The 24,025-nt window shown below is 40.2% G+C and overlaps 1 protein-coding gene across 1 annotated transcript in view; it reads right to left on the bottom strand.

Moving 5' to 3' along the window:
- Window positions 1-24,025, bottom strand: part of RIMBP2 (RIMS binding protein 2) — a 509,773-nt gene that overhangs the window by 440,274 nt on the left and 45,474 nt on the right. Inside the window, 1 exon segment of the mRNA XM_027844231.1 lies at window positions 19,148-19,285. Within this exon segment, the coding sequence (XP_027700032.1) occupies window positions 19,148-19,285 (138 nt within the window).

Here is a 24,025-nt window from a genome sequence, read left to right as displayed (position 1 = left end):
GGCCCTCATCTTTCTCCCCTGGCTTCTCCTCCCTCTTGCCTGACTCTCCCAGCTTGCATTTAATTCTTTCAGAAAAGATACAATCTCTGAACGGCCTTTTCTGTATGTTTGCTGACTCTTTTCATGGAATGGCTGCTTTCGGAATCCTGTGGCAGCAACCAAACCACTTTGGAGACGGCACCAAACAGACCACTCCTCAGCTCCCTCAGGCTCAGCCACAACTTACTTCAAAGCCTGGTCATGCACTGAGAGCTTGCCATTCCCCTCCCCACCCTACCCCTCCCAGGGCAGTTTGCATTTCCAGGTGAAACTGAGCAGTGCATTCTGATCACACACTGGCTCTTTGGCCAACAGCCCACGCACCCACGCCTGGGGAACATCTGTCTTGACAGATGAATTATTCAGCTTGCTCTCTGAGGGACGTTCTGCATGGAATGAACCTTTTGCTCAATATCTTTTGAATCGGAATGGGCCTGGAATAATACCATCTACCTATTGCACTGCTCTGGACCACTGACCCCAGCAGGATTGATGTGGCTGACACTTGGGTGCTAACCTCTGACGCCTTTTGGCATTCTCTTCCTTTTACCCAACCTAGAAGGGGGGATGGGGTGGGGGAAGAGACCATCATCCAGGATGGTGACTAACTTTGCCCAGAGGAGAAAAGAAATAAGGAAAAGAAAGCAATACAGACAAAACCAGACAGACCACCATCACCAAAGCCAACCCTTGAGAAACCTGTCAGCCCTCTGCCAGGAAATCAGCAAGACCTGATGTAAAAGAAACAAAACAAAACAAAACAAACAAACAAATCAAAAACCAGCAGTCCAACGGTAATGGGCCAAAGCCCATTTGAATCCCTTAAGACATCTCCTCTGTCCCACACCCCACAGCTAGCCAGCCAGCCAGCCAGCCAGCCAGTCCATCCCTCCTTTTGGACAGCTACCTGAAACGCACACTGAAGGACATTTGCAAAGGACTGCAGGCTAAACTTTATCTTTCTGGCCTGAAAGTCCCAGCCCCGAGAATATGGCTCTTCTTACTGCAGCTTTTTCTTTTCCTCTTCTTCTGGTGTGCTAGAAGGTGATGGAAGATGGTCAAAGCTATTTTTAGGAGGAAAAGAAATCTCAGCATACCTTGCAATCGAGTGCTTCTCAGGCTCTCCAGCGGCCGGCTGCTGAGACAACTGCAGTCTACTGTGTCAGATTACAAACTGGGGGGAGAGAGAGAGAGAGGAAGGAGGGGGGGAGAGCCCAAAAGGGAGAGAGGAAGGGAGGGGTAGCAAGAGGGCAGAGGCAGCGTCAGGCGGTGGAGGCAGCGGCAGCAGTAGCCCCTAGCAGCCCCACATTGGAGTGCACGCTCTGCCTGGATGAAGGTAGAAATGATTCATTAGCTGTCTGCAGGCAAGCAGAGAGAGAGAGACTGAGAGAGAGAGAGAATCATCAGCCATGCAGCAGGAAGCTAAGCCTATGAGATGGCAGTGTTCAGACGCTCGCAGACACACGAGGACAGGGACACGCACGCACACACACACACACACACATGCATACATACACATACGCACGCACACACGCGCGCACGCACACACACACACACATACACATACGCACACAAAGATGGCTATTCCCATCTCCCCCACTCTCTTTCACGTAGATTAGTCCTGACATGATGTTCAGGACTTTGGACAGGGACATAAAAGAGCAGGGGAGCTCTTAGCCACGCAAGGCTCTCTTACAGGGTCTGGAGCTGGGTTTTTGTTTTTGTTTTTTGGGGGGGGAAGAAGAGTGTGGGGAGGGGGCTATAACTATTGGACTTATGTGTAATAACATCCCAGGATCTTCTCCACGGGGGACTGGGAATGTACTGCAAAGAGTCAGTCTATGGCCAGTGTTGAGATATTATTCTGCCCCCTCCCCCCCCGCCCTGCACTGCCCCAGTCCATACAATAGAAAGATGAAATACTCAAACGCCCTAGGAATTAAGAGATTACTTGGATCATCCCAAGCTGTCACTGTCCTCACTCTCTCACTTCTCCCTCTAGCCCTTGCTATATAATCATACTACATATGTGTACGTGGAGTCCATATAGTCATATTATATATACATGTACATATATGTATATGTATGTGCATACATATATGCATGGAGAGACAGACAAACACATAGACAGACACACACGTCTACCACCCCCAAAAGTTTAGGTTCTGGTCCCAGCTCTCCAGCAACAGGGAAAAAGTAGCTTGGGGAATGGTTTAAGAAAAATCCCAAATAGTGAAGCACATGTACGCAGGACCCCTCCCCTTCTTTCCTAGCAGTACAATGCCTTTAGCTGTTATTTAAAGACACACGTTTAACTAATCTAAGAGATGGCCACAGGAGAAGCCTCAGAGTGCTTAGATGCCTTGGCTGGGGCTCCAATGAGACTATTAAGAAGTAATTGCCTATATGATAACACAGAGGTGGGTTAAGTGAAGTCTTCGGTTATCTGCCAGGAGTTGGGGGGGAGGGGGAGAAGAGGGAATGCAACTCCATGGGGCTTTCCTGTTTCTTCTCTGTCTTATTCTGGACACTTTGGAAAACACAATGAGCTTGGTGGTGAAACACGACCCCAGAGCTACCGACCACATCTGTCTGGCCATCATTGCATCCATGTTTACCCTCGATTAGCTGGTATAAACTAAAAGATAAAAATGAGAAAGTAAATTCTCTCCAAACACAGCTCATCCACTGGACTTGGAAGAGAACCCCACATTCTAAGACTGACTCTTCACTCCCAGAATGCAGGCAGGCAGTCTGGGAGTGAAGACAAGCCTGGGGAGTGTTGCAGGTGCTGTCACGGGGTACTTGTCCGCTAAGGCTTAATCTACAAAGGATGTTAGAGCTCATCTCCTCTCACACCTTCATTTGACAGATAAGAAAATTGAGACTCAGAGAGTTGGAACGATTTACCAACATCTTACAAGAAGGTAAGCAACAAAGTTGGAGCTAGAGGCTGGGGTGGACTCCCAGCTCAGGATTCTTTACAGGATAGCATACAGATGAGGTTGTTGTTGTTATTGTCCTTGTTGTTGTTTGTCCTTCATTCTCAAAGAGGAGCATGGCATCAGGAAGGTGATGCCATGACTTGCACACGAATTGGATTTAAGTGAGAGAGGGCTGTGCAATGTCACCAGCCTCACTTTCTCCTCCGGAGCCAACTGGGTCCAGTGGTGAAATATAGATCAGGATGACTAGAAATGGTCCCCATACAGTTGAGAAAACTGAGACCCAAGGAGGATAAATGACTTGCTCAACATTCCACATTGAGCCAATTAGTATCGAGCAGGACTAGGATGAGGATCTGACTTCCTAATCCAATACTCAGCAAATTAGAGGTGAAAGGGGCTGCAGAGGGCATCTAGTCTAACCCATACCTGACCAAGATTCCCCTCTACCTATCATCCTTTCTGAATTATTTTCATAGGCTCATAAGCTGAAAAGGAACTCAGAGGTCACCTAGTCCAACCCATAGCTGTACTCCAGAATCCCTTCCACTGGGACATCTCTGATAGATGGTTCTCTAGGCTCTTCCTCAGGATATCCATTGACAGGGAGCCAATTGCTTCCCAAGCAATTTCTCTCCACTTACGGACACTTCTAATTGCTAGGAGGGTTTTTCTTAGTTTGAACCTATATTTATAACTTCCACCTATTGTTCCTAATTCTGCCCTCTGGGACCAAGAAGATCTTATCATATGACAATCCTTCACATGTTTGAGGACTGCAGCCATGTCCTCCCTAAGCCTTTCTTTTTTGTTTTTAATAAATATATTTATGTAAGATTTCTATTCAAAATTCTATTTATTTAAAAATTATTTTAACAAGTTTAATCATTTTATTAATAATAAATATATTATATTTTCAATGTAATATGTAGATATGGTTAATAAATATGTTATTATAAGTAACCATAGCTATCACTTACAGAGGGCTTTAAGGTTTATTAAAGCATTTTACATGTCATTTTATTTGATCTTCACAACAACTCTTTGAGGGAGATGCTATTATTATCCCTATTTTACAGATGAAGAAAGTAGGCTGAGAGAAGTTAAGTGACTTGCCAAGGGTAACAGAGCTAGTGATCATCTAAAGCAGAATTTGAGTTCAGTTCTTTCTGACTATAAATCCAGGGCTTCATCCACTGTACCACCTAGTTGTCTTTGTTCAATTGATTTTCATCAAGCATTATCTCAATTATTTTTCATCCTGTTTGTCATCATCTGATCACTCTCCAGCTTATCAATATCCTTCCTTAAGGATGGTGCCCAGAATTGAATGCAATCCTAGGTTCTGACCAGGCAGAATACACTGATGCCATCACCTCCCCAGTCCTGAATATGAGGCTTCTCTTAATGGGGTCAAAGATGGTTGCCACATTGCACTATTGAATCATCTTGACCTTGGGATTCAATAAAGTCCTGGATCTTTTCCATTCATACTACTGCCTTACCTAGTCAAACTTTCCCTGTCCTCTATCTGTGAAGTTTCATGTTTTTGGACCCAAGTTAAGGATTATAAGTGTATCCTATTTGGTTTGTTCTTATTACATTTAGCCCAACATTCTAGCCTGTCAAGGTTATTTTGGAACCTTACTCTGTTATTTAACCTTTTATAGCTCTTCCTCCAAACTCTGAGTCATCTGAAAATTTGATAATCATTCAATATATATTTTGATCCAAGTTACCAGGGGAAAAAAATTTAAATAGCATAGGGTCAAGTACAGATCTAGTACACTCAACTAGAGAACATCTAAGTTGACATCAAATTATTTAGGGATGCATTCATCAGTTCAGTCTTTTTCAGTTGTGTCAGACTCTTCGTGACCCCATTCATGATTTTCTTGGCAAAGATACTGGAGTGGTTTGCCATTTTCTTCTCCAGCTCATTTTACAGATGAAGGAACTGAGGCAAGCAGAGTTAAGTTACTTGCCCAGGATCACACAGCTAATAAATGTTTGAGGCCAGATTTGAACTTGGAAAGATGAGTCTTCCTGACTCCAAGACCCACACTCTATCCTGCACTTCCTAGCTACCACGTATATGGTCTGTCTGTCTATCTATCTATCTATCTATCTATCTATCTATCTATCTACCTAGTTATCATCTTTTTCCCTATCCAGATAATAGCACATATGTCTATCCCATATATACAGGACTACCAAAAGTATTATTGAGATATGTGTGTGTATATATGCATTTTGTGTGTACATACATGCACACACACATACACACACACATATATATAATATAAACATTCCCATATATCCTATATATGTGTAGGGGGAAAGAGAGAGAGGGAGAGAGACAGATAGAGACAGAGACAGGGAGATAGAGAGAGATAAGGAGAAAGATGTGTGATATATATATATATATATATAGAGAGAGAGAGAGAGAGAGAGAGGTGGAGTACAGTGAAAAGAGCACTAGCTCTGGAATTAGAAAACCTTCAAATTTCACCTCTAATTAGTACTAGCTGTATGATCTTAGGCAAATCATTTCACCTCACTAGGTCTCAGTTTCTTCATTTATAAAATGAAAGATTGCACAAGATGGTCCAGGAAGTCCCTTTCAGCTCCAAATCTAGTATCCTCTGATCCTAAGACTACTTTTTGAGTCCTAATATTCAACCAGTTCCAAATCCACCATACTGCACTACCATTTAGTCCACATGTCACTATCATCTCCACAAAAGTCTCATAAAAGACTTTGTTAAAAAAAATCTAGGTAAATTAATTCAAGCCATTCCCCTGAATTATCATAGTAGCACTGTCAAAAAAGGAAATGAGGTTGGTCTGGTATGAATCGCTATTGATGAACAGCTCTTTGTGTTTGTCACTTCCTTTTCTAAATTTTCAGTAACCATCCTTTTGATAATATAATATAGAATTTAGCCAGAAATTGAAGCTAAGCTTATTGGCCCATGGTTTGATGACTCTATTCTTTTTTGAAATCAAGACACGTGTAGTACTCCAGCCCTATTGCTCCTCTCCCAGTCTCAATGATCCCTCAAAGACCATTGACATTGGCTCAGCAATCACCACCACCAGTTACTTTGATAACCTGAGACATAGTGAGTCTCAGCTTGGTGATCTGAAATTCATCAAGGGCAGCAAAGTACTCTCTTGCCATCTATCCACCAGCCATTTTCGTTCTGTCCTTTCTAATCCAAGGGTCAATTTCCTTGGCAGAGAAACAAGCAAAAACAAAGTTGAATATTTTTATCTTCTTTCCATTGTCCATTATCATGGTCTTGCCAACCCAAATCCTACCTATTCTCTAATTATTCTCTTTTTTCCAACATTTTTTGGTCTTTTGGTCAATCAAATAAATATGTTGATAATGATGCCCTTTGACAGATGACAAGCATTATACCAAGGTTATAGTTTCTTTCCTGATTCATGCCCTCCCACCCTTGCTCACTAAGGTTTTCTTGTGTGTCTTCACACTTTCTTAGAGGACTTTGTCTAGATCTCCACCTCTCTCCCTTTATACCTAACTTGTACCATATTTATCCATGTATATGCCATACTTAAGTGGCAGCTTGGTGTCATGGAAAGATAGCTGGCTTCAGCACCAGAAGACCTGAGGTCAGACCCCATCTCTAACATGTACTGGCCATGTGATCCTAAGCAAGTCATGTATCAGCTTGGTGTTCTAACCAACCCTCTAAGACCTAAATTTTGGAAAAAATGCTGACCTGCTTTGGTAGAAGGAATTTCCTACATCAATGAAATCACACGTCTAGTACCAATCTCCCATATCATACACAAATAGATGATGAATAGAGCACTAGACCCAGATTCAGGAAGACCTGAGTTTGAATCCTACCTTAGACACTTCCTTAGCTGTGTAAGGATCATACACACTAACTGCCTCAGTTTTATCTCTGTAAAATAATAATAGCACCTACCTTCTAGGGTTGTTGTGAGGAGCTAGTAGAATCAGACATGACTGAACAACAAAAATATTTTAAAAGCTCTTTGTAAACCTTAAAGAGCTTTATAAATGCTAGCTATTGTCATTATTATTATTAAGTACAGGAACTGGATCATTTTTAATCTGTGTATCCCTAGTACTAGCATTGTTGGTATGGTTGGAAATCTTGAAACACTATATAGTCTCTGAAAAATTGATAATGGGCACCACCCAGAGGACAATGGAGAGGCTCATGGTGAATCTGAACAGGCTGCAACACATATGCTAAATAAGGAATCATGAAGGAAAGCAGCAATAGAGGCTGTTATCAGAAGAGTGTATGAGCATAAAAGGTAGTCATTAACAAGGGCAGGTGATTAGCCTATGTGTTCTATCAGTATCCTTGTGGTGTCATTGGGCCAACCCACTATGGCAGATTTATGGAAGGATATAAACAAGAGTTAGGCATGAAAGATGGGTAAATTTGGGTTGTATTCAACATCATGGGACCCACATCAGTGAGATCACAGATCCATTGCAATATTAGAGTTTCCTGAGTGCTTAGAAAAGCTCCTTTTTACATAGCACAAATGTTTATAGAATGAATAAGGGACCCTCACCTAGCACAGGAAAAAGAGCATTAGATTTGGAATCAAAGAAGCTGAGTTCAAAACCTAGGTCTATTATTTACAACCTGTAGGACGTTGACAAGTCATTTCACCTCATGAACCTCAGTTTCCTTGTTTTTAAAATGAGGTGGTTGAATTCAATGGCCTCTGAGGTTCCTTCCAGATCCTGTGACTTCATAGTAACCATGAACAGTGGTGAGGACAAAAGAAAACAAAATTAGACCTCCCCCTCACAACCACCACAATCACAAGAATGGGCCATTTCTTTGGAGAAGGCCCCACAAAGATGCTATTGCAGTAGCTGTGCAGATTGATACAGGCCAAGTCAAAGGTTCTGAGAAATCAGGCAATGACAAAGCAAGCAGGCTTTTCTAAAGGACACCAAGACCTGGTCACCTACTAGATGCACAATGGCCATCCACAAAACTTGGTTATCTCTACATGATACAGAGGATTTCTGCTTCAGGGAGGGGTAGGAGTAAATAGCCTCCTTTGGACTCTAATATTCCATGACTTCATGATTCTATTAATTATCAGCCCCACTTCCAGGGTATTTTAGACATTATCAAATGAGTTAATAGATGGAAGGCATTTTGCAAGCCTTAAAATATATTATTGTTTTATTATTGTACTTAATTGTATCATATTACATATTGTATTATAAAATATTAACATTAGCTATTATAACAATAATCTTAATAATAATTACTATTATGATTATTAACAATAATAAATGACATAGGGTCATAACTCTAAAGCTGGGAAGGACCTCAGAGGTCCTATTAGTCAACCCTCTCCTTTTTCAGATGAAGAAACTGAGACCCAACAATTAGTATCAAGACCTTACTAAGCTCCCGACACTATGCTAAGCACTAGGGATTCAAAGAAAGGCAGAGTCTTTGCCTTCAAAGACCTTACATTCTAATGAGGAAAACGATATGCAAACAACTATGTACAAACAAGCTATTCACAGGATAAGTTGGAGGTAAACCTAGAGGGAAGGCATTATTAGCATTAAAGGGAATTTGTCCAAGGTCGCACAGCTAGTAAATGATGGAGCTAGGATTTGAAACCTAGGTCCATCCAACCAATAGGTGCTGGGGTAGCCAAAGAGAGCTTAAATCACTTATAGGATGATATCCAAGGCACTTCAGAGGCCACGTAGTCCATCTCCCTTATTTTACAGATGAGGAAACTGAGGCCCATTGAGGTAAAATAACTTCTACACCACACAGCTAGTAAATAGTAGAGCTGAGATTTGAACCCAGGTCCTCTCAATCAATAGGTGCTGAGGAGGATCATGAAGGTTAAGTTACTTAAAGGGTCATAGCTCTACAGCTGGAAGGGACATCAGAATCCATCTAAGCCATTCCATTTTACAGATGATGAAACCAAGACCCAGGGAGGTGAAGAGCTCACGGTCACACACATAGTCCCAAAACCTGGATTTGAACCCAGGTCTTCTGATTCCAGAACCTGTGTTCTTTTTACTGTACCACCTTTTCTTCCTGGGCTTTAAGGATCACAGAGCTCTTTGCACAAATGTACTTATTTGATCCTCCCAACAATCCTGTGAAGTAGGTCCTATTATTATCTCCATTTTACAGATGAGAAAACTGAAACTGAGAGGAATAAAGTGACATCCTGAGGGTCATACAGCTATTAAATGTCAGAGATGTCCTTCAAACCCAGTTCTTCCAGACTCCAAGTCCAACACAATCTACAATACAAAACTCAATGGTACATTCTCTAGGGAAAACAGTCTATCAATCAACATTTGTTAAGTGCCTACTATATTCCAAGTACTATGCCAAATGCTAGGGATACAAAAAGAGGCAAGAGACAGTCCCTGCTCTCAAGGGGCTTTTAGTCTAATGGAAAGGTAATAATAAATTCATTCATTTAGTCAAATGGGAAAAATACATTCCAGATAGGATAAAGGATATGTCTAACATCACCTGAAATTCCCACATTGGAAATGCCATCCTGCCCCTGAGGATCCCACTCTGATTAGATGGTTCTTCTGAGAACCTCTATTAAGGAGGGTGACCAAGTCAGCTATCTCTTCATTTCCTGTCAGACTGCATTTAACATCAGTTCGAGATGGCTCCAACATACCCTTGAGTATTAATTCACATTTATTTGGCATGATAGTTAACCAGTTACTGAGTCCTGTGAGCTCTATCTCCTTGGAACCTCTCACATCTCTCCTCTCCCATCTATTCCTATTGCTATCATCCAAATATAAGCTAGACTATTGCTGGATCTTCCTATTTTCATTCTCTCTTCTTCTCCAGCTCTCTGTCAAATAATCTTCCTTGTTTATAAATATCATCACATCAGCACCCTCCTCAAAAATCTTCAATATTTCCTTTTTGCCTTGCCAATAAAGTTACAACTCCTTTGCCTGAAATTCAAAGCTGTCTCATCATTGGTCACTACCCTATATTTCCAGTTGTATCTTCTCTCTGCATATTCTACACTCTTAACAAATTGTATCACTCTAAAATTGTGCATACCCTTTGATCCAGCAATACCACTTCTAGGTCTGTATCCTAAAGAAATCATAAAAATGGGAAAAGGACCCACATGTACAAAACATTTATAGCAGTTCTTTTTGTGGTGGCAAAGAATTGGAAATGGAGGGGCTGCCCATCATTTGGGGATCGGCTGAACAAGTTGTGGTGGATGAATGTAATGGAGTACTATTGTGCTATAAGAAATTATGAGCTGGTAGACTTTAAAAAAACTTGGAAAGACTTACATGAACTGATGCAGAGTGAAATGGGCAGAACCAGGAAAATATTGTACACAGTAACAACCACATTATGGGATGACTGACTTTGATAGATTTGACTCTTCACAGCAACGCAAGAATCTAAGACATCTCCAAAAGATTCATGATGGAAATTGCTATCCACACCCAGAGAAAGAAGTATGGACTCTGAATGCAGATGGAAGTGTATTATTTTCTCTCCTTTTTCTTTGTTGTTTTGTTTTATTGTTTCATTCTCATGGTTCCTCCCATTAGTTTTAATCGTTCTTCACATCATGACTAATGGAAAAATATACTTAACATAAATGCATGTGTAGAGCCTATATCAGATTGTACACCATCTGAGAGGGGGGGAAAAGGGGAAAGAAATGGGAGGAGGAGAAAATTTAAAACTCAAATGAATGTTGAATGTTGAAGTGAATGTTGAAAACTAAAAATAAACAAATTTAAAAAAACAAAAACAACAACAAAAACAATTGTATGACTCTCTGCCCCATAAAACATGCTCTGCATTTTTTCCCCTTGATGCCTTGCTCATATTGTTCTTTAGGCCTGAAACATAACAATATTTCCTCCTCCAGACCTCACAAATATCTCCTTTTTAAGTGTTATTGATGCCCTTTGGTTTTACAATGGCAGCATTTCCACTTGCAATCCTCTCCCTACCCAATGAGCCCTCCCTCATTATACTTTATTTTGCAACCCTTTCATGGGTTTACCATTGCAATATAGTCTGTATATGTGTCTTCTTCCCTTCCTAGACTGTAAGCTTCATGAGGGCAAGGATCTTATCTTAGGTGAATTCTATATCTTTCCCAGTTCTCTACACACAGTAGGCACTTAGTAAATGCTGGTTCAATCTAGTGCAAACTGTGTGTAGAGGACACATTTCCCACACACACACACCTTCCTTTGTCTCTCTTGAGTAGTCAGTATTAGGCAGCTAGGTGGTACAGTGGAAAGAGCGCTCAACCTGGAGTCAGAAAGACCGGAGTTTAGCTCCAGACTCTGATATTTGCTGTTTGTGTAAGCCTGGACTTAACTTCTGACTACCTCAGTTTCCTCATCTGTAAATAAAACAAGATAATAATAGGACCTATGTCTCAGAGTTATTATGAGGAGACAATGAAACAATATATGTATAAATAGCTTTGCAAACCTTAAAGTGCTTTATAAATGCTAGTTATTATTATTATTACTGCCTGGACATGCTTGGATTTCTCACCTCTACCCTAGAAACAGAGGGAAATAGCCCCAACCATTTGATCCAAGAAGGATGTATGGTGCTTAAGAGAGGAGGGGAAAGATGGACAAATTAGAGTTGTCTGTCCAGCTTTTCAGTTTGTAGGAAATGATGGTGAGAGTTAGATCTATGCTGTGTAGGAGGTGAGGAAAGAGGTCTTCAGACCGTGAATTCATTCTGTCCCAACCCAGCATCAAGAACAGAGAATGGGAGAGAGACTCAGGAACAAGAGGGGAAGGATGTGTTCTGAGTCCTAAGCAAAATGTGATCAATGATAGCAGATGAGGGAGAGATTTCTGAGTAGAAACACTGATCTCATGCAAAGGGAAGCTCTGAAATATTCCGCCCACTGTAATAGAGAAAGTATCTTTTTCTATAGGGGAAAAAATAAAAGGCTAGCCCCATGCCACCTGCTGGAAACTTCCCAGCATTGTAGGTGGAGTAACAGGAAATCAAAGAACTCTAAGTAGAAATGGAATGAAATAACTATGGATTAGTACAGAGAGTCCTGGATTTGGAGTCAGAGGACCTGAGTGGAAATCCCAGATCTACTTCTTTTTACCTATGTGACCCTGAGCAAATCTTTAACTTTCTAGGTCTCAGTTTCCTCATCTGTAAAATGAGTGTATTGGGCCAGATGTCCCTTCCAACTCTAAATCCTACTAGGGGGCTGCAGTAGTAGTCCATAGAATGAGGCACAAAGAACCTTGACCAGTAGTCAGGAAGAGCTCAGTTCAAACTCCATATCTGATGCTTATTAGCTGGGCCATAGTCACTGAAACATTCTAAACTTCAGCTTACATATATTTAAAATGAGAATAACAATACATGGATTACCTACCTAATAAGATTGTTGTTAAAATCAAATGTTTGTAAGGGGCTTGGAAGCCTTAAACTGCTATAAAATGTCAATTATCTAACAATTTTTCCATGGGACCTCCATTGTATCATTACTGTAAAAACAATAATACCCACCAATGGCAAGAGTTATCCACTGGAACCACGACTGGTTTTTGTATGAGTTCTCCTGTCAATTTAGTTTGTTTCTTTTGACCTATAAATAAATACTGTCTTCCTCAAGCTTTGTGAATGGTGTGCTTGGTGACAACACACTGCATGGTGCCACATAGATAAATTCCCAGAATTTGGGGGCAGGGGAAGTGAGCCACAGAGTTGAGACACCCCCTCTAAAAGGTACTTCATTCCTTTTAGTCATGACATGAGGCTCTGCTGCTCTGACTCATGGGAGAAAAAGTATAATAAACCTGGTCATTTTACAGGCAATGGCTTTCAGAATTATAAATTCAGAGCCAGAGGTCATCTAGTCTACCCCTTCATTTTATAGATGAGGAAAATGAGGTCCACCGAGAAGTAACTTGCTTAAAGTTACATGGGCAGAAAGCAGAAGAAACATATTCAATTCTAGGTTTTATGACTTCAAAGTCAGCATTCTTTACAACATTCATACAACCATTACTTCCTCAAGTAGCTAGTATTTCACATAGGATACCCTAGCTGCCAAGAAGGGTGACATCTCTGCCTCCTAGCTTCCCTTTATTGTTGCTATTGTTCAGTTGTTTCGGTTGTGCCCAACTCTTTGTGCCTCTATTTGGGGTTTACTTGGCAAAGATACTGGAATGGTTTGCCATTTCCTTCATCAGCTCATTTTACAGATGAGGAAACTGAAGCAAATGGGGTGAAGTGACTTGTCCAGGGTCACACAGCTAGTAAGTGTCTGAAGCCAGACTTGAACTCAGAAAGATGTGTCTTCCTGATTCCAAGCCCAGTCCTCTATTCACCATGTCACCTACCTGCCCCTCCTAGCTTCCTTGGCTTCCTTCAAATCTCAGCTGAAGTTCCTTCTTCTATGAGAAGTCTTTTTAATGCTACTCCCTTCCCTCTATTGATTATCTCTCATTTAGCCTGTATATAGTTTGTTTGTACATGATTATTTCATGTTGTCTTTTCATTAGACCATGCACTTCTTGAGAGTAAAGACTGTCTTCTGCTTTTCTTTGTATGCCTAGTGCTTAACACTTTAACTCAGTGCTTAATAGATGCACGATGTTGTTACTGCTGTTGAATAGGTGTCATGGTACAGTAGTAACAGAATTGAGTCTAAAGTTAGAGAACTCAGGTGCAAATTTCCATATTGTCACTTGCTACCCGTGTGTCAACCTCTCTGGGTCTCATTTTCCTCTTCCGTAAGAAACAGTTGAACTAAATCATCTCAAAGATCTCTTCCGGCTCTAAATCTATAATACTATGATGCTAGAAAATATTCAAAGTAGTTGGAAGGAGTCATTGGGTTCTGAAAAGATGAGCCTTCCCTGACAAGGGCAACTTCAGTTTAGAAACAAAAAATCAACTCTTTGGATGCTTATTATATGCACCTTATAACCTCCTGACAGAGAACTAACCTGCACAGAGGCATTACTATTAACTTGGGCTATTCAACTATTAAAGAATCCTATAAATAATTCACCATTTGTTTATCTAGCCCTGGATGTGATGAGTCTTGCCAGATGTCAAATATGCACCAGCTGCAAAGTTGCATAATTACCATTCAAAGAACTGGAGTTTTCCAATGCCACACAATAGAAAAATAAAACTGAACCATTTCCACTGGGAAACTCGATTGAGGGAAACACCAGCCATGACCTTGATGCAACAGTGTTCTGAAGGTCAGACAACATTTGCCATTGTCTTATGAGTCATAATAGTCTTGAACTTTGGGAAGGCAGCAGGAGAAAAAAGAGAGAAGTTATACAGTGTGGTGGAAAAGAGTGTTGAACTTGGAGGCAGAAAAACCTATTTTTTTTTAATTCCATCTCTACTACTTATTATCTATGTGACCCACAGGCAATCAATCAATCAGCAAGCATTTCCTAAATGCCTACAATGTACCAGGCACTGTGCTGAGTCCTAGAGATTTAAAGAGAAAAATGAAACAGTCCTTCCCTTACGGAGCTTGCATTCCATCATGAGAAACAACATGTAAAAGAAAATAAAAAGATATACAAAAGTATGGGGAGGTGGCAGTTAGTAATACTGCTGGAAGAGAGCCTTGAAAACATTTTTAAATACAAAGAAGATAACAAGGAAGCACAGACAATCAGGGCCGTTTTTATTTTATTTTAATTTATTTGTAGGCAATTGGGTTTAAGTGACTTGCCCAGGGTCATACAGCTGGTAAGTGTGTGAGGCTGGATTTGAATTCAGGTCGTTCCTGATTCCAGGGCCAGTTCTTTATCTACTGCACCACTTAGCTGCCCCCAAGACATTTTTTGAAGTAATGTGTAGAATTTATATACCTTTTTAAAAAAAATTTAAAATTTAAATTGATTTTTAATTATATATACATATATGTATATATCTTAAAATATACATAAATAAAATATACATAAAATATATTTACAAAAATATACATAAGATAATAATAAAAAATAATAATGCTGAGGATTGTAGATACAAATACAATAATATAAATAGTAATAAAATAATAATAATAATAAAATAAATAATAAATAATAAAAATAAAATATACTTATACATATATGTATATATATTTAAAAGTAGTATGAAGTGGAGATTTCATGTGCAATTTTCTGTATGTTCCGCTATGTATATGGAGATGTCCTTTTTGATGTTTAAGTTTAAAGCAAAATATAGAATGCTTTTAAAATATACAAAGTAAATAAAAGGTAATTTTGGATTGGGGATGCACTTCCAGCTGGGGTGAGAGGGGTCAGGAAAGGCTTCATGTAGGAAGTGGTCAGAGATATACTGATAAATATTTAACAACCAGCTCTCCAAAAAGCAGCTAGGTGGAACAATAAATAGAGCACTGGCCCTGGAGTCAGGAAGACCCAAATTCAAATCTGGCCTCAGACATTTACCAGCTGTGTGACTCTAGGCAAGTTATTTAATGCTGTTTACCTCACTTTCCTCATCTGTAAAATGAGAAGGAAATGGGAAACCACTCCAGTATCTTTGCCAAGAAAACTCCAAATGAGGACATGACAAAAATGACTGAACAACAACAAAAAGCTCCCTCCCCCCAAAAAATATAGTAATGACACATTTTTAAGTTTAATCTGCCTTATTAACATTTTCTCCATCATTTTCTCTACTCTAGACAATCAACCAAGCCTTGATTTGCAGCATTTTCCAATCTCAAGGTGTAAATGCTTATGCTGAAAATTGAGCAATCAGCTCTTGTGAAATGACTCACTTTGGCTCCAATACACCCCTGGAAGTGGGCCATCAGCAAAGCTCTGAAAGATGATGGAGATTCTGAGAGTTTGACACGAGGAGGAGGTGCTTTCCAGCCATGACGGACAGCCTTTGCAAAAGCGCACAGGCGGGGGATGGAATGTCATGTACAAGGGAAGCGGGACAGTTTGGCTGAGCCATAGAATGCATGAAGACAAGCCACTTAGTCGCCACATCCATAAAACAGGGAGGACAATACCTGCGTCATCTACACAAAGTTTTCGTGAGGCTCAAATGAGATGTCTGTAAGTCAGTCGTCATTATTATTATTATCAGTAGTAGTAGTGGTGGTGGTAGGAGGAGGAGGAGGAGGAAGAGGAGGAGGAGTTAGAGGAGCCTGCCTCAAAGCACAATTAGACTTCTCAGTGAATGAGCATATATTAAGCACCTACTACGTGCTAAGTACATATAACTCTTCTAAAAGCACAGGTTCAATCACACAACTCCCATACTCAAAAAACTGTTGGATAAAATTGCCTCAGATTGGCGTTCAAAGCCTGTTATTATCTGGGCTGTATGAGATGTTCAGGAGGACTAGCACCTCTGGTGTGAAGGTTCGCTGAGCCTTTTTCAGAGCTATTCATCCACTTTTGGTGTCTACCTTTGCCCAACTCTCACCTGTGGCACCAAGAAGCTGTAGTATGTGCAATGGCCACATTCTGGTAAAACCATCTGCATCCTCACTCTCTCCTCTAGAGCTTCCTAATGGGTCTTCCCATCTCCATTCTCTCTCTGTCTTCACTCCTTCCTTCCTACTACCATCAGAGTAATCTTTTGTAGGCATGTACCTTCTCATACCATGACATGGCTTCCTGTTACCTGTTGAGTAAAGTTCATATTCTTCTCTTATCTGGTTTTTGCCCTCTATTAGAATGTAAGTTCATTGAGGGAAGGAAAGGCTTGCTTTTGTCTTTGTACCTACAACCCTCAGCATAGTGCTTGGAACATAAAAAGTATCCACCAAATGCTTTTTCACTCAATCATTCAAGTATCTACTAGACTGTGAGCCTAATGAGAGTAGGGACTATGACTTATTTAAGCTTTATAATTTATAAGTTTTATCTAATTCTACCCAACAAACAGCAAAAACTAGACAGTCAGTTCTCAGTGAGGCAAAGTGCTTGGCACTTAATAAATGGTGCTTAATAAATGCTTGATGACTGCATTAATGTCCTGCTATCATATGATACTTCTCCATTTCGGTTGTCGTTTTTCTCGTTAGAATATGAGTTCTATGAAATCAGGGACTGTCTGATTTTCCTATTTGCATCCCCAGCACTTACCACAATACTTTGTACATAAATGCTTAATAAATACTTCATTTATTCATTCAATCATCGTATCATGGAGGTGACTGAATTCTTAGACAGTAGAGCACAAGATTGGGGAGGTGCTCCCTGAGTCAACAGAGTATAGTGGGAGACCATGCTCAAGCCTCTTAACTTTTCTGAGTCTCAGTTTCTTCACTTGTAATGGAGATAATAATATCTATGCTTTGTTGTTCAGTCATATCCAACTCTTTGTGATCCCATGGACCATAGAATGCCAACACTGTCCATGGGGTTTTCTTGGCAAAGATAATGGAGTGGTTTGCCATTTCCTTTTCCAGTTCATTTTATAGATGAAGAAAGTAAGACAAACGGTTAAGTGACTTGCTCAGGATCACACAGCTAATATGTGTTTGAGGCTGGATTTGAACTCAGGTCTTCTTGATTCCAGACCCAGTGTTCTATCCACTGAACCACCTAGCTGCCTCAAATACCTATGCTACCTACCTCAGAGTCATGGTGAAATTTAAGTGAGAATATACATTAAAATCTTTGCAACTTTGAAAGTGTGTAAATGTAAGTTATTATAACAACTACCACCATCACCAAGTTGAAAAGGGCTTCAGGTGAGGGCCAGTGGTGCGCTGTCTAGGGTTCTGCTCATCTGAAAAGCAGCCTTGAGAGGCAGCATGGCACAGGGGATAGCAGGAGTCAAGAAAACCTGGGTTCAAGTCTTACCCCTAACATGTACTGGCTGCCTGACCCTGGGCAAGTCATTTCCTTAATTTCTCAGGGCCCCCAGCCAGTTGGACATGACTGAAAGATGACAATTACAACAATAAATTACAGACAAGTTGCTTAACTACAACTGTAGAAACTTGAGTTTTCCATATTAATGAAATCATAGCTCCAACCCTACTCCCACAAAGACACAAAGACAAAAGCACAGCTTAGCGAAATTCAAAGAGGTTCATCACAATGCTCCCCACATAGTGAGGAATTTTTCCTCCCAAGACAGCTCTTGAAAGCCATCTACTGAAGCTGTCTATGGGGAGCAACAGGGAAGGATTGTCATTATCCCACCCTAATAAAATCAGAGAACCTTAAGGTATTGATGAATCAAATGTATTAGAAACCTTTTTTTGCAACAGATGATATAATATTCTAACTAATTATGATCATAATTAATAGTAGATGCCACAGTGGATAGAGGGATGGGTGTGGAAGCAGGAAGATGAGTCTTCCTGAGTTCAAGTCTTCCCTCAGACAGGTATTAGCTGTATGACCCTGGGCAAGTCACTTAACCTTGTTTGCCTCAGTTTCCTCATCTGTAAAATGAGCCAGAGAAGGAAATGGCAAACCACTTCAGTATTTCTGCCAAGAAAACCCCAAATGGAGTCACAAAGAGTCAGACAAGACTGAAAAACAATGATAAAATTAAATGTAATAAACTAATATTAAACATAATTATTAGTTACAATAATTAATTCTTTTTTTTTAGGCAATTGGGGTTAAGTGACTTGCCCAGGGTCACACAGCTAGTAAGTGTTAAGTGCTTGTTCTGAGGCCAAATTTGAACTCAGGTCCTCCTGACTTCAGGGCCGGTGCTCTACCCACTGCGCCACCTAACTGCCCCTACAATAATTAATTCTTAATATGTGATTGTAATTATAATCATAATTATACTTTGCTTAAGCTGAAGTTAAAATTGATCGTGTATTCACTGAGCACAAACCAAATGACAGTAAGAGGAGAGAGAGAAGAGCCTGATGAGGCAGAGGGAAACTAAGTCTTTCTTCAAATAAAAATCATCACCAACAACTACCAACTGGATAATTCACACATGCATAATTAGGAGTCAATGTGAATTTTAGATTTTCAAAAACCCATTCTCTGTTCTTCTTTGGTTGGGCATTCAAAAAAATATAAGAGAAAGCCAGTCCTTCTTTCCCCACCTACACCCCATGCAGTCTGCCTGAAGGCAGATGGTGCAGGGACTTACTTGGTCAGGAGGAGGCAGGAGGTAGGTGGGACTTCCTGTAGAGACGAAGGCCAGCTGCCTCTGTAGCCAAAGCAGTTCCCTTTGAGACTGTTTGAGCAGCTGCTCCACGTCAGCAGGCTTCTGCCCGACGAGCCCTTCCTATGGCAGAAAAGCAATTGTTCATCTACCAAAGCCCAGCTGAGGGGACCCAGAACCCAGGAGTCATCTCCAGGGCCACAATCTTTGGAGCAAGGGCATCTGGGTGTTCCTGTCCACATTGGTCAGGAGAGAGCAGGAGCCATCACACAATTAGTCGATTTCTGCTTAGTCAGTGGCATCTACTTACTCAACCTTAAGCAAAAGATGCAACTTTTTCCTTTTTTTTTTTTTTTTTTCTTTGGTTTGAGCTAATAGCCCTGGCTCAAGATCTGTGTGCTAAAACCTCGCAGTCAGGTTTTAAAACCCCGTCAGAGGCCCATACAGAAAGTCAATACCTGGCTAGACAGAATAAGAAACCCTTTACAGCAAGGTTTGTCTGATACATTGACCTGGTCTCACTATTTAAGGAAAGGAGAGTTCATTCTTACTTTATTTACCCACTCAAACTATGGGATGGAGGACGAGGGTGACAGTTGGGTGGGATAAGTAGATAGAGTGTTGAACTTAGAGTCAGGAAGAAGTGAGTTCAGATCCTGTAACTTAGCTTGTTCCAGCCCCAGTTTCCTCATCTGTAAAATGGGGGTAATAATAGCACCTACCTCATAAGGTTGTCATCAGGATCAAATATGCTAACAAATGTGCTTTGCAAATCTAAAAGTATTATATAAAACCCAGTTTTTAAAATTATTCTTATTATTACCCATAGAAATAGAAAGCAACACTCAAGGGTGTGATGGAAACAGCAGGGATTAAGCACATATACCGCTGGAGTTAGAATTGAAATCCTATACTTCTTTACCTTTGGAAACAGGCAAATATCAACTTCCTTGAGCCTCAGTTTCCTCATCTGCAAAATGGAGACCACAAACTCTTTAGCATTTATCTCACAGGGTTGTGTTGAGGCTCAATTGTGATCAAGAATGTCAAATGACTCTGGCATGAGGCCTTTTCTGATCCCCCTAGCTGCTAGTACTCCCACCACATTGATTTGGTATTATTTATATAAAGAACTTTGTCATCATTCCATGTCAGTTGTGATTATTATTCCAGATTGAGCATTCTAATGAAGATGTTGAGCAGATATTGGGTATTGCCATGAAAAGAGCCATGGACTTTGAGTCTGGAGACCTAGATTTGAGGCCCTGCTCTGCCAGTGTCTTAGTGAGTAACCTTATGTGAGTCACTTGCTCTGTGTGCATCTTCTCAGTCTTCCCCTCAGTGTAATGAGGGCATTCAGACTAGAGGCCCTTCCAGATCTATGATGCTATGATTCCATGACACTGGCCAATGACTACCTTCAAGAGATAGTGAGTTTGGCTAAATAAAATGGAATCACTTTTTCACTGTCTCCAGGAAGGGGAAAATGGCCATATCCACTCCATATTATGCTTCTAGGGAGAGAGCAAAGCATAGTAGAGACAGCAGTGGAATTTGAATCTGGAAGACCTTATTTCCAGCTGGGTGGTGCAGTGGATAGAGTGACAGGCCTGGAGTCAGGAAGACTCATCTTCCTAAGGTCAAATCTGGACTTAGATATTTACTAGCTGTGTGACCTTGGGCAAGTCACTTAACCCTGTTTGCTTCAGTTTCCTCATGTGCAAAATGAGCTAGAGAAGGAAATGGCAAAACCACTCCAGTATCTGCCAAGAAAACCCCAAACGGGGTCACAAAGAGTCGGACACAGCTGAACAACGCTGGAAACGAAAGACTTTGTTTCCACCACCTGACTAACTGTATGAGTCTGGGTGAGTGAGTGATTTGATCTCTCTGAATCTCAATTCCCTCATCTATGGAATAGGAATAATCACAAAACCTATTTCAATGATAAGGCTCAAATGAGATCACATGTGTAAAGTATTTTGCAAATCTGAAGGTACTATATAGAGGCAAGCTACTAACTTTTATTCTCAGACCTCACCTGGAGAGCAGCACTAAATGGGACATGGAGGGGGATCTCTAGAGCCTATTTCAAGGAAACCTCATTACATTGTTCCTATGTGTTCTCAGAAGCTCACACATAATATTCAAACACAGATGTCCCAGAGATGCACTTTCCAACCATTTCATCTGCGCTCTGCCTATAATGTGTACCTTTCTCTAACCCCTTGAAGAAGATTGCAAAAGTTGTGTTACTGCAATTGGACTGTCTCCAAAAGTTTATGAGGGCATAGCCCCAAGGCCCACTTTACAGAAGGCTGATGACTGCCAGAAATGCCAGCCCTCCTGTGCATCTCAACAGATTTTCCTTCTGCGTATCTGGCCAGTTTAAAGACCATATGAACATTCAGAACTAAGGATTGGAGAAGTCTGTGTCAAATACCTTTGGGATGGGATATGAAGAGTCTTTGAAAGACTATTCTCTAGCTATCTGTGAAGTCTTGGGATCATAGAATTTTATAAACAGAAGGTGCATGAAGATCTCTCATTCAAGTTCTTTTATTTCAAAGGATCACAGATTGGGAGCCCGAAGGGACTTTCAAGGTCGTCTGTTTGTTTTACACACGAGAGAACTGAGGTCCATAGCTCTCCAAAATAACTTTCCCAAGGTCACGTAAGTCAACAGCAGCAGAGCTAAGATTCAAATCTAGGCCTCCTCACATAACACCCAGGGCTCTGTACAAACACCACACGAGACTCCCCAGCTGTGGCTTCTCAAGCTACCAATCTGTTATTCATCACATGTTTATCAGTGTCTTCTATGTTCCAGAAGCAGAATTAAGTACTGGGGATCAAAAGGAATCAGTCCCTGCCCTCAAGGAGCTTCCATTCTATGAGGGGGAGACAAATATACAAAAGTCAGTAAGGAAATGAATCAAGCAACCTGCATCTTTTAAGAGCCTCCAATGTGGCAGTCACTGTGCTAGGCCCTAAGGATACCAAGAGAAAAACCAAAACATTCCCTAACCTCAATAAGCTTACTGGTAAGCCAGGGGAGACCTATACCTATACATGTACCTAGATAGATATATAGAAAATAGATGCAAGATGTTGGAACAACGTGCCGAGAGGAGCTGGATGGTCAGAGAGGTTTCGTGTCTAAAGTAGAAATAGAACTAAGCCTTGAAGGAAAGTAGAGCGTCTAAGAGGTCTGTGTGTATTATATAAAAAAATATAAATATATTATATGTACAATATATGCATATGTAACATATGTATATATACATATATCATATATACATATAATATGTGCGTATATACATATAATATATACATCTGATATATAGATATATGCAATATATATAATACATACACATACAATGTGTATACATAATATATACATATATAATATACGTATGTATACAGATATACAACATATACATGTGTTTATATATACATATATACAATATATGTATATATGTATATATAATATATATTATATTTGTATATATTGTCATAGTTGTTTGTCCTCTGATCTCAAAGAGGACCATGACATCAGGGAGGTGATACCATGACATGCAGGTGAATTGGATTTAAGTGAGAGAGGGCTGTGCAAAGTCACCAGCCTCGCTTTCTCTTCTGGAGCCTTCTGGGTCCAGTGGCAGGATATGGATTGGAAATGGTTCCCATATGTATATACTACATAACACATGTCTATAATCTCTACATTATATTATGTTATATATTATATATAATATAGATATATGTACACATTATACACAATACACATGTGTATATATGATATATAATATATATGACATGCGTTATCATATTATTGTATATAACACATAATATGCATATAGTATATATAACACATACATTATAGTGTGTATTATATATAATATGCACATATATAAATATATACACATTTACATATATAGTATGAATATAATATTTATACCTATCTATATTTATATAATTATGAATATATGATTATGAATATATGCATATATTTGTGTGTATGTGTGTTTATCATGCACAAATATCTATATCTCTAGATAGATATCTACTTAAAGATAGAGATAGGTATTTTGAGAGGAAACACTAGCTTCAGGGTTGGGGATCAGAATTCATGGTTCACCAAGTATAAGTTTACCCCCCAACATCAGAAGCAGCTCAGTAAGAAACATTGCAGACTACAGATGAAGCAGGCTCCTATCTCCCAGCTAGCACCTCAGCAGGCCCTTTCCACAGTGCTGAATATGGCCAAGGTGGAATTCAAAGGGCTTGTGTCATTTGCAAGGTCAAAGTCAAATAGACTTCACTCTCTTTCACCCTGGCTGGTGATACAGCGGGGGGCACATATTAGCCCTGGCTGAACTGAGGGCTAAGGGCTAAGCCAAGAGGAAAATGCACTAGGCTGTCAGCAAGATTCCTTTGCAAGCTGAGCACTGTTGGCAGAAAAGTGTATAATATAAAACACACTCATAATAACATTAATGGCTGAAATAGTGTCATTAGAATAAAGGAGAGCATTTATATAGCATTTTAATGTGCATAAAGTATTTTCCATACATGATTTAATTAGGCCCACAGACAACTCTATAGGGCTTGACACATTAGTTATTATCCCCATTTTACAGGTGAGAAAACTGAGGCTGGGAGTGTTTGAGTGACTTATCCAGAGGCTCAGGTTTATACATTTTGAGAATCTATTTAACCTGGAGAAGAGAAGACTGAGAGTGGGCATGAGAGCTGTGACATTGCAGAGAAATTAGACTTCTGTTTGATTCCAAAGGGCAGCTAGATAGTGTAATAGTGCACAGAGCACAGGGCCCGGAGTGAGGAAGACTCACCTTCCTG

The sequence above is a fragment of the Vombatus ursinus genome, unplaced genomic scaffold (genome assembly GCF_900497805.2).
Source record: "Vombatus ursinus unplaced genomic scaffold, bare-nosed wombat genome assembly UNPS02014935.1, whole genome shotgun sequence".
NCBI lineage: Eukaryota > Metazoa > Chordata > Mammalia > Diprotodontia > Vombatidae > Vombatus > Vombatus ursinus.
The sequence above is the reverse complement of the archived record's forward strand: the minus strand, read 5'-3'. Positions and strand labels throughout refer to the sequence as shown.